The following is a 13506-nucleotide window of genomic DNA, read 5'->3' on the forward strand; positions in this document are numbered from 1 at the left end:
GTGCCCCATCTCGTGTCAAACCTGTTTCTCACTTCATTGTTATGGGACCCGTGTTCTGAAGGGTTGTTTGTGAGCCTCTGTTATTTTGGGGTTGAAGACCAAACTCTGCGGTGACTATTTAAATTCTTGGTATTGATCGAATGACTCATGAGGGAGACAGTAGTTACCAAAGAAATTTACCTTGACATTGGAATAACCCAACGTGGTGAACAAGGGTCGGAGGCCAGGCATCCAATTTTTTTTGGGGCATAAAGAGTGGCAAATGCTATCCCAACTCTGGGTACATAATTGGTCCCATCAGTAGTCGGCTATATTTGCACATATGTCCGTCCACACATACAAATAATTTTTTTGACCATTGTATACATTTGGTATTAATTATCTTGTTAGCCACATCTTCAATGGAAAGATGTCAATTCGAAAGTAGCATAAATCTTTGTAAATATACATATATTTTATTTCGATGGTTTGTAAGTATTTATAAAAAAATTATTTTGGACAACTCCAAGTTTCATTGCAATTCATTATCACTCTGTAAATTTAGCTCTTTGTCACAACCTTTTTATTTCACCAATCAAATTGGTTTTACTCTTTTATAAGGATTCCTACATATTCATATGTCATAATTCAAGTCATTTATCTGAACTTATTACTTTATATAATATTAGTGGCTATTGAGTTATTGCTTGATAGCTTGAAGTTTGGAGACATCACTAACATGGCATCATATTTATTGCAGGTAATCAGTATGAAATTTATGAGACTTTTGATGTAAGACGGATGGACGTTGAGTTTCTTCACAAAACATATCATCGACCCTGACCCATTGTGGCCAGCCCGAATGAAGTCAGGACAACTCACTCTCACTTCCATTTCTTTTGGTCGACACTATAGATCCGTGGGCACAATTGGCTTTGGTGGAGTGACGAGTGCGCGAAAGAATCCAGTACACGGAGGAAAAAGCTGACCTCATAGTCAGAGCCAACCTCCATTTAAAAATTAATATAATTTTAAAATACTAATATATAGTAGTTTGAAATATATATACACATATAATTTTACAATTTATATTATTATTAATTATTTTTTATATTTCTATTTATTTTTAAAATAAATAAATTATTTTATATACTAATTTGTAATTTTGTCATAAATAATAAAATTTCCAAAACCATTAATTAACCTACATTTTTTTGGAAAACAATTAATTATCATAATAATGAAAAAAACACTATCCAATTCTACACTTCAAAAATAACTTTATATTTTTATTGTTATTACATTACTTAAAAAAAATTATTATTATAAATTACATATAAATTATTACGATTCAACTACTTAAAAACCATAAAATCTTTGTGGTTTTATCTCTATTATAATCAAATATAAATAAAACTATAGTAATTCACATTTTCTCCTGTAAGCATCAAATGTCAAATATAAGTAAAAATTGTTAATCTGTTATATTTAGCCTTTTTTTTTCCGCTTAAGGCTGTAAATATAAGCAATAATAATTTTACAGATATTAATATCGAGGATGATTTGAATGACAAAACAAATTAAAATGGCTTTGAGCGAGGTGCCAACTAAATGAAAGCGGTATAAATTCCATTGGAAGGTTAGCATGCGTGATTTTATTATCGCAAATAATTTTTAACATATAATATAACTCCCATAGTTGCTTGATTACCCTATTTCATGACTTTGATTTGAATCATGCTGACCATCTCTGCTTTGGATTTCTATTATTACGCTCACTTTCAATTAATTACACACTCCCGAGTCCCGACTCCCGATTAACTAGCGGAACTCAAGGAGTTAAGTCGAGGGCGTATTATAGGTACCATGCTATGATGCTCATCACATTTTAAAAGTTCTAAAATTTAAAAAACCACTTTCAATCATAGTTATCAAATTTGAATTTAATTTGATAAGGATTCGAATTTAATTTGATATGGAAAAAAATGGACTGTGTAAAATTTAATTTGGCAAAAATTCTAGAATATATCTTACAAATTTCATATATTTAATATTTTTTTTAAAATTTGAAAAAATTGAATTAAATTATAATTCCATTCAAAATTTCAAAAAAAATTTATTAAATTTTTCGTCTACTTATATGTAACATCTAACATTAATGTTTTTTGTCTATTTAAAATGATCCAAAAATAATAAACGAAAAAATGCATCAAATTTATTTGTATTATAAATTGGAAAAACAAGCAAGTAAAATTTAATAATACCAGTTACAAAAAAAATGAATGCTAGAGTTCAATGTAACCAATAAGATATTGAATATTAAAATAGAATTAAAGTAATTTCCACATCCCAAGAAATGTATGTGTCAATCACTATCTCTTCTAGATAAAGATTTATTCAAGAATAAGTGTCTGCAAATTAAATTTTGTGGTGAACCACAAAAAGTAAACTCCTCTATTTAAATTCCACATATGTAATACTTATTTTCTAGTCAACTACAATGTCTTAACATGATTTATTTAAGAATAAGTGTCCACAAATTAAATTTTGTGGTGAACTACAAAAAATAAACTCCTCTATTTAAATTTCATATATGTAATACTTATTTTCTAGTCAACCACAATGTCTTCCAACATAGTAATCACTGTAGTCCAAATATTTAAATTCTCTTCAGTAATCTTTATTTTCCATTGGCCAAACAATATCTTCCAATATTATAATCACTATTATTTTTTTCAACTTTTAAATATAAAACTTGCTCTTCTTTTGTATAATATTTTAATAAAAAGCCAAATATTTTTCAAAACTGCTACTTTAAAAAAAAAAAATCGTAGACTTTTTCAATTTTTTATTTTTCTTTCTATATAATATTTTAATAAAACACTTATGGTTTTCCATATTTCTTAATCTTTTTAATTATAAAATTTTAGAAAATTTCTCTAACGTTTTTAGTTCAGAGACTTTTATAAAAGCTGGCTCTTTTTTTATCTTTCTAATTTACTTTTTTAATAAAAAATTCGGTACCGCCTAAAAATAACGTTTATAACTTTTCTAATTTATTTTTTTAATAAAATATTTCGTACCGCTTTTAATTCAAAAATATATGTGCTTTTTAAGGATAAGGAAGCAATACTAATATGTTCTGATTCATCAATTCGTGATGATGAGGCAATTTCTTTAGAAAACAAAAGAGGGAATTTCTGAACATTTCTCACAGGATTTTCAATTTTTATATTTCTCTTTACCAGGAAAGAATTTGGAACTGGCTTTTCAATTTTTGTCAACTGTATTCTTTCAATCTTTGCATTTAAGCCAGTAAGGAGAGTCTTAGTTACACCTATGTGTCCAACTAAATTTTCTCCTACTTCTTCTATCTTGCTCAATGAATCTCTGGTATAGGAGCGAGCTATGCTGGAATCAAACTGCAAATTATTCAAGCAACTATTTACACTATTTAATGAGGACTGTACAACATCTATCTGCTTCTTTACATCTTCTGTTTTTGCTACATTCATTTCCAAGCCTTTGATAGCAGTATTGGTCCAATTTAATTGTTCACTGGCTTTTTGGATTCTTCCATCAATGCCTAAGGCATTGTCATCTTTTTGGACCAGGGGAATGGCTTTGGCTGCATTTGTATTTTCTCCTAAAATAATTCCTTTATAAGGAGGAAATGTAGTAGGAGTTTCTACCTTTGATCCATCAAGTGCAGTCCATCCATGTTTATCAACTGAAGTGCTAGAGGTAGTCCCAGTGAAAACATTTATAGGAGCAATTTTATCCTTCCATGAATAGAAAGATATCCAAGTGTTATTTGCTTCCATATAATGTTTCCAGTCAGTTGCCAACTGTCTCTTTTGTTCTGGAGTGTAGACTTGGTCAAATTCTTCCGCTTGAGGATTTGTATACAAATCCCAATTTAGCATATCCTTCATCCATTTAGCACTAATTTCTGACTTCAAACAACCCTCCATAAGTGCAAAGAACTTATGCATCTCCATAACTGCAGGCTTTTTACAGTCAGAAGGGATTTGTTTAAATCTGCATTCTGGAATCAACTGTGATTGCTCAAGTTTTCCTAGCCCATATCTTGGCTTTGATGGTCTCATCAAGCAAATCATTTCAGTAAGTCTAGGGTCTTCTTCTTCAACTGTATGAATCATGAGAACATGGTCTGAATCTGGCTCTGGCTCATGTGGGAAGGGAATGTCAGAGCATTTGGGATTCGGACATGAATTGATGGAAGTAGAAGGTGGAGCATTACCAGTTCGTGGATTATGATGCAGATGAACATTTTGTTCAGCCAATGTAAGTAGATTAACAGATTCTTCACAATCTGGACATTTTACTTCTAAGGAAGAAAAATTTACAAGCTGAGCTAATTCATATAACTGGTTATGTCTACAGGAGGATGATGATGAACAGGCAGTATCCACAGTGGAAGGATCTCTGTAGTATTTTGAAGATTTACAAGCAGCATCAATTCTATGGCGGTCGATGGTAGATCTTCGAGGAAAAGAAATGACTGCACCGGAAGCATTTTCAGTGATATTTGCAGAAGTGATATCTCTGGGGATATGAGGCCTAGAATGATTTACAATCCAATGTTCTGGAAATTGCAAGTCTTCCCATTTGATTAACAGATGTTCAACTTTTTGGTTCTTGGGGTCTGTTTTGACCACAACACTAGACTTGGAGGGTGTATGTCGGATGGCTGGCCACAGAGTATTGGTGTGTCTAAAGCAAGCTTTAGTCTATATGGCTATATTATTCCTCTTCTTCTTCATATCAAATCCCATTGTTTGTATTTGCAACTGCAGGATTTCTTCAATAGTTTCATCATAGACATACACAGAGAAATTTGGGAAGTAGTCGAAATAGACTGGACCGTCAGACAGGGGGGCCACAATTCCTCCAATAATGGAATCTGTATACTTATTGTGTGTCATGTCTCTCACTGTAGCAAGCACAAAAGTATGTAATCCTTTATGGATTAAAGGATTGATTCCAACCCGAATGCACCCTAAATGCAAATAATTTGTCTTTAGCTTCTTTGCTTCTGCTTGTAAGGCTTTAGGATTGAGCAGAGGTATAGTCTGGATACTATCTGAGTTTTCTTGAACCTGACTGACAGATTCTTTAATACTTATTCTAGAAGCAGCAATTAAATGAAAAGGAGCTAAGTCGCTATACACATCTGAGGGTGAAATGGCAGGCAGTTCCCATCTAGCAGAGGGCCGAGTTTCTTCATAGGTTAGTTCAGCAGAGTTTAGAGTTCTACTTGAACTACTGGCAAACATTTCTCTAAGGGGGTTTTCTTCTGCTTGAGAATCTCTCTCTTCAAGCTCTCGAAAAGAAACAGATTTCCTGAACGATTCCATTCTTCTTAAGAGAGTATAAATCTGAGTACCAACCTTAAGAACCAGACGTTACTAGCTCTGATACCAATTTCTAGCAGGGGCTCCTGTCACGAGCTTGCTCTTGCTGCGTCTCTTTGTTCTTCTCTGAATGCCAACTCCTGGTGAACCAGTGGTGAACCTACTCGGAGCTTTCACACTCTGACGGCCTCAACAACGGCTTCCACGCCTTCTAACGGCCTTGGTGTCCCTTCGATCCTTTGGCGAACTTCCTGCGAACTTCGGATGAAGACACAGAGAAAACTACTACCACGGCAAACTTTATAAATGCGCAGAGATACTCAGATTCAGAATGGCTTACTCATTTTATTTCAGAATGGAGGAAAATCCTTACAGAATGCTCGAAGCTTTTACAGAGATGGATTCTTTACAGAGATAGACTAATCTCGCATTTACCGGACTTTTCACCGTTCATAATGAACAAGTTACTACCGGAGGCTTCCTGGCGAGGGATAGGCTCTGCCTCAGAATCAGACTTTTCACACACACATAGACTATGAATGACACTTCTAATGGTTCGACCACTTCAGGTTCTCACCAGTGCCGAGCACACTGATGCGCAGGCTCCCAAACCACCTAAAGACTTTGAGTGATTTCTCGTGTTGCAAGCAGATCAGACTGATCGTCCGTAGATGCAGAGCAGGAGAACACTCGACTCAAACACACACACACACAAAGACTCTAAATGCCGATGCCCCAGAAATGAGCCTTACCCTCCTTATATAGTAAGAGAGGGGGGACAAACATGAATGTAGGGCATCCGGGACCTGTCCTAAAAGTGGAAAGAATCATTACTTTCGGATAAGATTGAGACAACGTCCGCACAAAGATTCCAGTCCAATGGATGGAATAGTTGCTTTCGGGTAACGACAAAGTAAATCGTACTCGTACATATATCTTATCCAGATTCATTATGCAGGCCGACCAAACAAAGTGGATGCTTTTTCCGTAAAAGCCCACGAGAAACTGAGCCCTATCAAACATTGGGCTGAGAAAACAAAGTGGATACTTTTTCATGAAAGCCCACGAGAAAAGAATATCTACACAGTGAATGCTTTGGAACAGCAAAGCTCACGAGAAACTGGCCACAATTAAGCCCTTGTGACTGGTACTTATTGATCAGAATACGATCAAATCAGGGAATCTGTTCCTTTTATATAGCAAGTCATCACAGGCTTTGGTGTAAATCCTGCGGACTATCATTGGCTTCCCTAAGATAACTTGATGCTGAACTTTGGTTAAAATTAACCATTCTAGATGCTCCCTCATATATTCCTGGAGTGAATAATTTGTTCTATGAAAAGGATCCCACTCTTTGACTGTCATTTCTTTGACAGTTTTATAGATGCTGTGAAAGCATTCTCCAATTCCATGCTCAAAGCATCGTTCACAGTATTTTCTTTCATATGCTTCATGATATACTGGGTCCATAGCAGTTTTGCTTACTCCGTAATCTGTCCACCAGTCCCGAAACCATTGACACTGTTGGCCTCTTTGTGATGCTGTCAGCGTACTGAATTTCAGCTTTGTGTAATGGGTTTCTTCTTTATCATCAGTATTTAGGAAGTCCCACCATAACTTCTTATATCCTGCAAAATCATAAACAGTATCAGGAAAAATAATTTTGGGATCATTTCTGGGCCACCGAGCATATGGCTGGACAGGTATGTGTCCTTGTTCATTCCACAGATCTCTGGTCCGATAGATACAAAAGTATCTTTCATAGATTCCCGTACTGCGGCCTCCATGGTACCAGATTCCAGCAATATCATGAAAGTTCTGCTCGAGAACTTGATGAGCAATTCCAGCATCTCTTTTGGCTTTGTCATATATCATGTCATGGATCCACTTTCGACCCTTAGGGTACACTTTTCTTTCAGGTACAAAGTGTTGGATGTCGGTGTGAGGTTGTAGATTAGCATCCAAGACTTTTGTATTTCTTAGCTGCCATGTGGGTCTCCAGTTATTTTTGTATGTTTCCCAGTCTTGGTCGTCTGGGATAGTCCTCAAGACTTCTTGCTTCTGTTGTTGGTCCCATTCAGTAATAATCATCATGACATGATCTTTTGTTTCTATGTATTCTCTGCTCAAAAAATCAGGCAAAGTATTATCTTTTCCCTTAATGTGCTCTACTTGAAAATCGAAATTTGCAAATAAAGCTTGCCATCTGGAAAACTTAGCTTCTCCAGCTTTCTTGATGTCTTTACATAAAACCTTCTGCATGGCTGAGGCATCTGTCCTAAGAAGAAAAGGCTTATTTATCAAATAAACTTCAAATTTGCTAATGCAGTTCCATGCTGCTTTTACCTCCCTTTCAATAACAGAATAGTTCTGTTCGGTTGAATTCCAAATTCCTGAAGCAAACTGAACAACCTGTTCTTCTTTTCCAATTCTTTGTTTCAGTATTCCTCCCCATCCAACATTACTGGCATCAGATTCAACTATCTTAAAAGCTTGATCATCAGCTACATATAGTATAGGTAAAGATTTTACCTTGGCTTTGATTTCTTGGACTGCTCTGGTGTGGCGGTCTGACCATTCAGGGGGGTTCTTACCAAGCCGCTTATTGAGCACCTTCCTGTCGCTGGCACAATCCTGGTAGAAATTGCTGACATAGTTTAGGCACCCCAGAAACCTTTGTAGCTGTGTTTTGTCTTTGAGCTCATCTGGGAATTTGTCTGCAAATTCAATGGCATGTTGTTGCAGAGAAATTTGCCCGTTGCAAATTGTGTGTCCCAAGAATTTTATAGAAGTCTGGAATACTTCCATTTTCTTTTTGCTCAGCACTAGTCCATTCTTTTGAACCAGTTTCATGAAAATATTGACGTGTTTGAAATGGTCATCAATATTTTTGGAAAAGATTAAAACATCATCAATATAAACAATTAGCCAATCAAAATATGGCTTGAAGATATCATCCATGACTTTCTGGAATTTTGAGGGGGCATTTTTGAGGCCGAATGGCATGACATTCCATTCATAATGCCCTGCTGGAATACTAAAAGCAGTCTTAAACTTATCAGCTTCATCAATGGCAACTTGCCAAAATCCTGCTTTTAGATCAAATTTTGAAAATACCTTGGCACCTGCAATCCTTCTAATCAAATCTCCCTTGTGGGGAATTGGATAAGTGTCATCGGCCAGAACTGAATTTAGAGGTTTATAATTTATAACAAGTCTGGGAATTCCTCTAATTTGTTCCGCTCTTTTATTCACATAGAATCCATAGCAATTCCAGGGGCTATTGGATTCTCTGATCAGTCTTCTGTCAAGTAATTGCTGGATTTATTTTTGGCAAAGATCTATGTATTCTTTGCTCATCGGGATGGCTCTGCTCTTACAGGGTTTTCCAGCATATCCTTCTTTGTAAGGAAACCTGATAGTATGCTGCTTCCTGTGCCAAAAAGCATTTGGTTCTTCTGAACAGCATGTTTCTTCTAATTTTTCTCTCAGATCCTGGATTTTTCTCTTGATTTGGGGTAATTTTAGCTGTTCTTCAACCCTTAATGTGTTTTTCAAGTCTTTGAGATCAGTCAACAGAGATTCTGCTTTATTCAACTTCTGCATAGCTTGGACCATTGTTGAAACCCTTGGACTTGAAACATAAGGAAGTTCAATTTTCTTTCTTTTGACTTTGGATGTGGGAACAGAAATAAAATAACCAGCTCTTCCCCCTTTTAGCCTAGTTGAGCCATGGGGTTCTACTGCAGCTAGAAAGACATTTCCTAATATACAATCAACAGGAATGTCTGCTATGGCAAAATTCATATATACACAATGAGTATCAAAACATAATGAAGCTCTGGGAATTTCATATTGGAGTTTCTTGTTCCCAAGGCCTACTACTTCCCTCTCAGCTGAAACCCAATACTTAGCTGGAACATTCTTAATGTTAAGGATATTAATGTCTGCACCAGAATCTAATAATGCAGTCATATAGAAAATTTGTCCTTGGATGCAGAGTTTTACTTTAACATGGTGTTGCTGGTATGTGATTGTGAACAATCTCATGTCCTTGAATCCAAAATGTGGATCTTGCATTCCTTCAGCAACTTGCACTTCTTGGTGATATGTCGTAGGATTCCAGGAATCCTCTTCTTCCATTTTTCCTTCTGCAAGTCGTTTTCCTTTTTGTATTTCTGCAATTTGAGCTTTGATTGTAGAAATTTCTGCTTTAAGATGGTGGATTTCACCACTTACTTCTCCCAAAGTAAGTGACCTTACTTTTCCTGGCTTTTGATGATGCATTTGAAATGATTTGGTGTTTCTTTCATAAGATGCATCAATAAATAAAGGCTTCGTACCTGATTCTTTAGAAGCTTTGGTCTTCAGCTGGTCAGTGAATGCTTCAATCAGGTGGTTCTTCATGTCTCCTTCTTCCATTGCCCTTATTTGAGATAAGATCTTCAATTCTGCTTCTTCTTCAGTAGATGCCATCAGAACCTTTTCTTTTGGAGGCTTAGGCCTTTCTTCTTCACTGGAGCTGGTGTAATATTCAGAATCATCTTCATATAAAATATGACAAGCACACTCTTCTGAATTTGAGCATGAACATTCTGATGAGTCTGATTCAGAGTACTGGCCCATATTGACCTGGAATTCTTCTTCTGATGTAGTACTAAAAGAATCAAGAGAAGATTATTCTAGTTGATGCTACTGGGCTGTGTCTCTGATGGAAAGGTTTGGGCATCTTTCTGTAACATGTGTCTTTGATTTGCATCTAAGACAAAAAATAGGCCCTAAATGTTCTTGCTTGACTTGCTTGGGCTTCTGAGCATAAAGAGCTGTTTTCTTTCCTTTATTGAGCTTTGATTCTTCCCCTTGGGGACATCTGGAAGCTGTATGCCCATTCTGCCCACACAACCAACAAGTGATTTTATTCCACTTTTCTTGTTTGGTTGAATGCAAATGAATATCAAAGGGGTTGTAATAATGAGTTTTTGGGACATACTTGTAATAACCCTTCTTCTTATTTTTCTGATTTTTATCCTTTGTGGGATATCTCCTTTTATCCCTTGGATAATTTCTTTTATTCCTGTAGAAAGTCTCTTTAAATTCCCTTTTGGCTCTCTTTCTGGACTTTTTTTTCTTAACTAAAGGATCATCTATTATGAGTCCATACTTGCTGCAGATGGACTTCTTATCTGGTAATCTTGATAATTTCTCTAGAGACTTGTTAACCTTTGAACTAGTACAAAGACTCACCAATGTCTTTGTAATATGGGAATAAATCTCACCCCATGTGTAAGTTTCCGTACCGTGAAAATAAACGAATTCTTACACATCGTATTGACGAATTTACTAATTATTTTGGCTGTTACGGCCGAACTGGGTAACTATGCTTTCAATTACACTATCCTAATAGGATAATAATATATCATGTAATATTTGTTTATTAAAAAAAACACGTAATATTTAGATTTAGATTTATATATATATATATATATATATATATATATATATATATATATATATATTATGTTATGTTTTTAAGCGTCGTTTAAAAGTAAGCAATACTCCATAGGTCTTAATTTCTCTCTTCCATGTTAAAGAAATCCCTTTCTGGGATCTCATTTATTCCCTTAAAAAAAATCAAACGACATTTTAATTACAATGGCCCATGCATAATTCCCCAAAGCAAGTCGGGGGTCGACACTTTTGCCCGTTGGCCAAGTTTTTTCAATTCAAATCAGCGAGTGAAGTCGGAAGCGCATTATAAAGGATTTTTACGTTATGGGAATTTTGCTGAAAACTCAACACTAGTCAAAGGTGCACTAATTATGTGACTCTTTCATATTCATGTCTTTACTTCATTAAAAAACCAAAGAAGACAATCCACTTTCAGATATTAAATATTTTTTTTAACTAAACACTATAATTTCAATTTCAGCGTAATAAAAAAAACACTACAATTTTACAAGTTCATATTTTCACTTATTTAATAGGATTAAAAATTTATTATTCACAGTTACCTATAAAAATTTATAATAATATAATCATAATTAGGAGTTGTTTTTAGTGAGATATTTTTGGTGGGTTTTTATAGTCTAATTTCTCTAAATCTGACAGGTTTATTGAAATCACAAGTTTAATGGGTAACCCCTACAAAATTGAAGTGCCCTAGGGCTTTTTCAGAGTGTTGAATCCATATATACAGTGAAAAAGACCAGTTTAAATAACACAAGTCAAGGTTTCACCTCAAAATTTTCCGGCAGATTCCAGCATATCAAAAAGTCCAAAAAATCACACTAAAAACAACTCCTAATTATAATAACCACATGGCAATTTTTTTAATTTTAAATTGTACGACAGTGTTCACTAATTTTTATACAATCTTATGCATTGAACAAGATTCCTTACCTAAGTAACACGGGATAAAATTTTGCCCGCCATTGCCACAAATTTCTAAACATTTATGGTTGTTACGATCATTTTTGTAGCGAATTCTTTGGATAGCATTTCAACTTTATCAATAATTTTCATGAGTCGAGAATGCCTAAAAGAGTTAGCAAAATGAATTTTCAAGGAACTGGAACTTTCAGAAACTTCGTGCAAATGCATTTGTATTGTGGAAAGACATTGTAAACAAGGGAGCCATTGTCGTAGCGGTAGTCCCTGCCGGGGTTGAGAAACTTGCAACACTACAACACTACAGGCGTCAATCAACGGAAAACTTGTTGGTAAGCATGCGGGGGCTTGCATGAAGCCCACGTGTCCCCTCTAGCCGATGTCGAGTGTAGGTGCTTCTAGCATGCACAGATCAAAGGTTCATAGGGATGAATGATCACTATGGGGAGCTAACAAACCTTGTCAAGTCAGTCAAGTTCCTCGTCAAGCCTGCAAGAAGATCGGTGAGCCTAAATGGTGGAAATTCATGGCCAAGAGTTCAAACTCTCGCCGAACTGTAGCAGAAATATCCAGATTCTTGGGTAAGAATCAAGCTATGATATCACCTACCGCTTGAGGTTTTCTCATGGCTGGTACACAGTGAAATACATCCATTCATTTTATGTCCTCGCACACTACCCTACACTCGCCTTGGTTAGCCCCTGCTTCCATCCATTTTCTCTCCTGGCACACGACTCTACACTCATTCGGGTTAGACATTCGCAGCTTTCCATAGTTCTATGAGTAGCGCTAGGGCGATTCCTAACCACCATGGACTCACTCGGCATGACTGTGTACAAGCTTTCATCTGTCAAGGATCTTCCCGAGGTAAGAGATTGAAAACCATACAATAGACCACAACACCCAAATACGAAGAGTTAATTTCCATGTTTCTTCTTCAAGATACATTGTTTTTTGGTTCTCCTTTCATTAATTTCTTGCATTTTCCACAATTAATTGCCGATGGCAAGCAATATGTATCCTTCCATGAACTGTAATGTCTTGTTTAAAATGAATGCTTGGGCACACTTTTTTATTGGGTTTAACAGTTTTGTTAAATGATGTTAGACTACGTTCCTGAAGTTATATTATTCATTAATGTGACAGGTTGTTGTAGTAACTCCAAATGTCTCAACAACCTATGAAATGCATTTTAGAGTTCCAATGGCAGGGGCAGTGCTCAACACTCTAAATATTAGACATGATGCACATACAATGTCTTTTATTTTGAGGCATTCAGAAGCTAAGGTGGTCTTTGTGGATTACCAATTCTTGGAAGTTACAAAAGCGGCAGTAAGGATTCTTTCACAGGTGAAAAAGGAATTACCATTAATGATTGTGATTCATGAATTGGACAAGTATAGAGTATCTTTGAATGATGATCATGAAGGTGTTCTGAAGTATGAAAAGCTTTTGGCAAGTGGAGATCCTAATTTCAAGACTCGCTGGCCTAAACATAAATGGGATGCTATTACCACTGGAAATGTGCCCTTCAAACCACTCTAAAAAGTGAGTGCAACAGACACACAAAAAATGACATTTTAATTCATTAAGTTGCATTATGAAGAAGATGAGTAAAACAACGAAAGATTCATAAATATGAAACTCAGTCCTTACTCAATATGAACACAGTGTAAACTACAAGCATACTCATCCATTTACTGGGCAACCTTGAGGTATCCACTGTGAAAGAAAATTGTCTCAGAGCACCTATAGGTGGAAG

General features: G+C 35.7%; 1 protein-coding gene across 1 annotated transcript; it reads left to right on the top strand.

The window, feature by feature from the left end:
* Window positions 1-12554: 12554 nt before the first annotated feature.
* Window positions 12555-13289, top strand: LOC149174431 (butanoate--CoA ligase AAE1-like). Its single transcript, XM_089420847.1, has 2 exons — window positions 12555-12611; window positions 12891-13289. The coding sequence occupies exons 1-2, from the start codon at window positions 12555-12557 to the stop codon at window positions 13287-13289; spliced, it is 456 nt and encodes a 151-aa protein (XP_089276973.1).
* The last annotated feature ends 217 nt before the right edge of the window (window positions 13290-13506 follow it).

The sequence above is a fragment of the Pinus tabuliformis genome, chromosome 4_1 (genome assembly GCF_031772625.1).
Source record: "Pinus tabuliformis cultivar Carrire ecotype Pingquan chromosome 4_1, CPIR1, whole genome shotgun sequence".
In the NCBI taxonomy this organism is placed as follows: domain Eukaryota; kingdom Viridiplantae; phylum Streptophyta; class Pinopsida; order Pinales; family Pinaceae; genus Pinus; species Pinus tabuliformis.

Coding starts and splice junctions, on each gene's coding strand:
- LOC149174431 (XM_089420847.1), top strand. CDS start 12,555: ATGGACTCACTCGGCATGACTGTGTACAAGCTTTCATCTGTCAAGGAT. Junction 12,612..12,890: donor CTGTCAAGGATCTTCCCGAG/GTAAGAGATTGA, acceptor TTAATGTGACAG/GTTGTTGTAGTAACTCCAAA.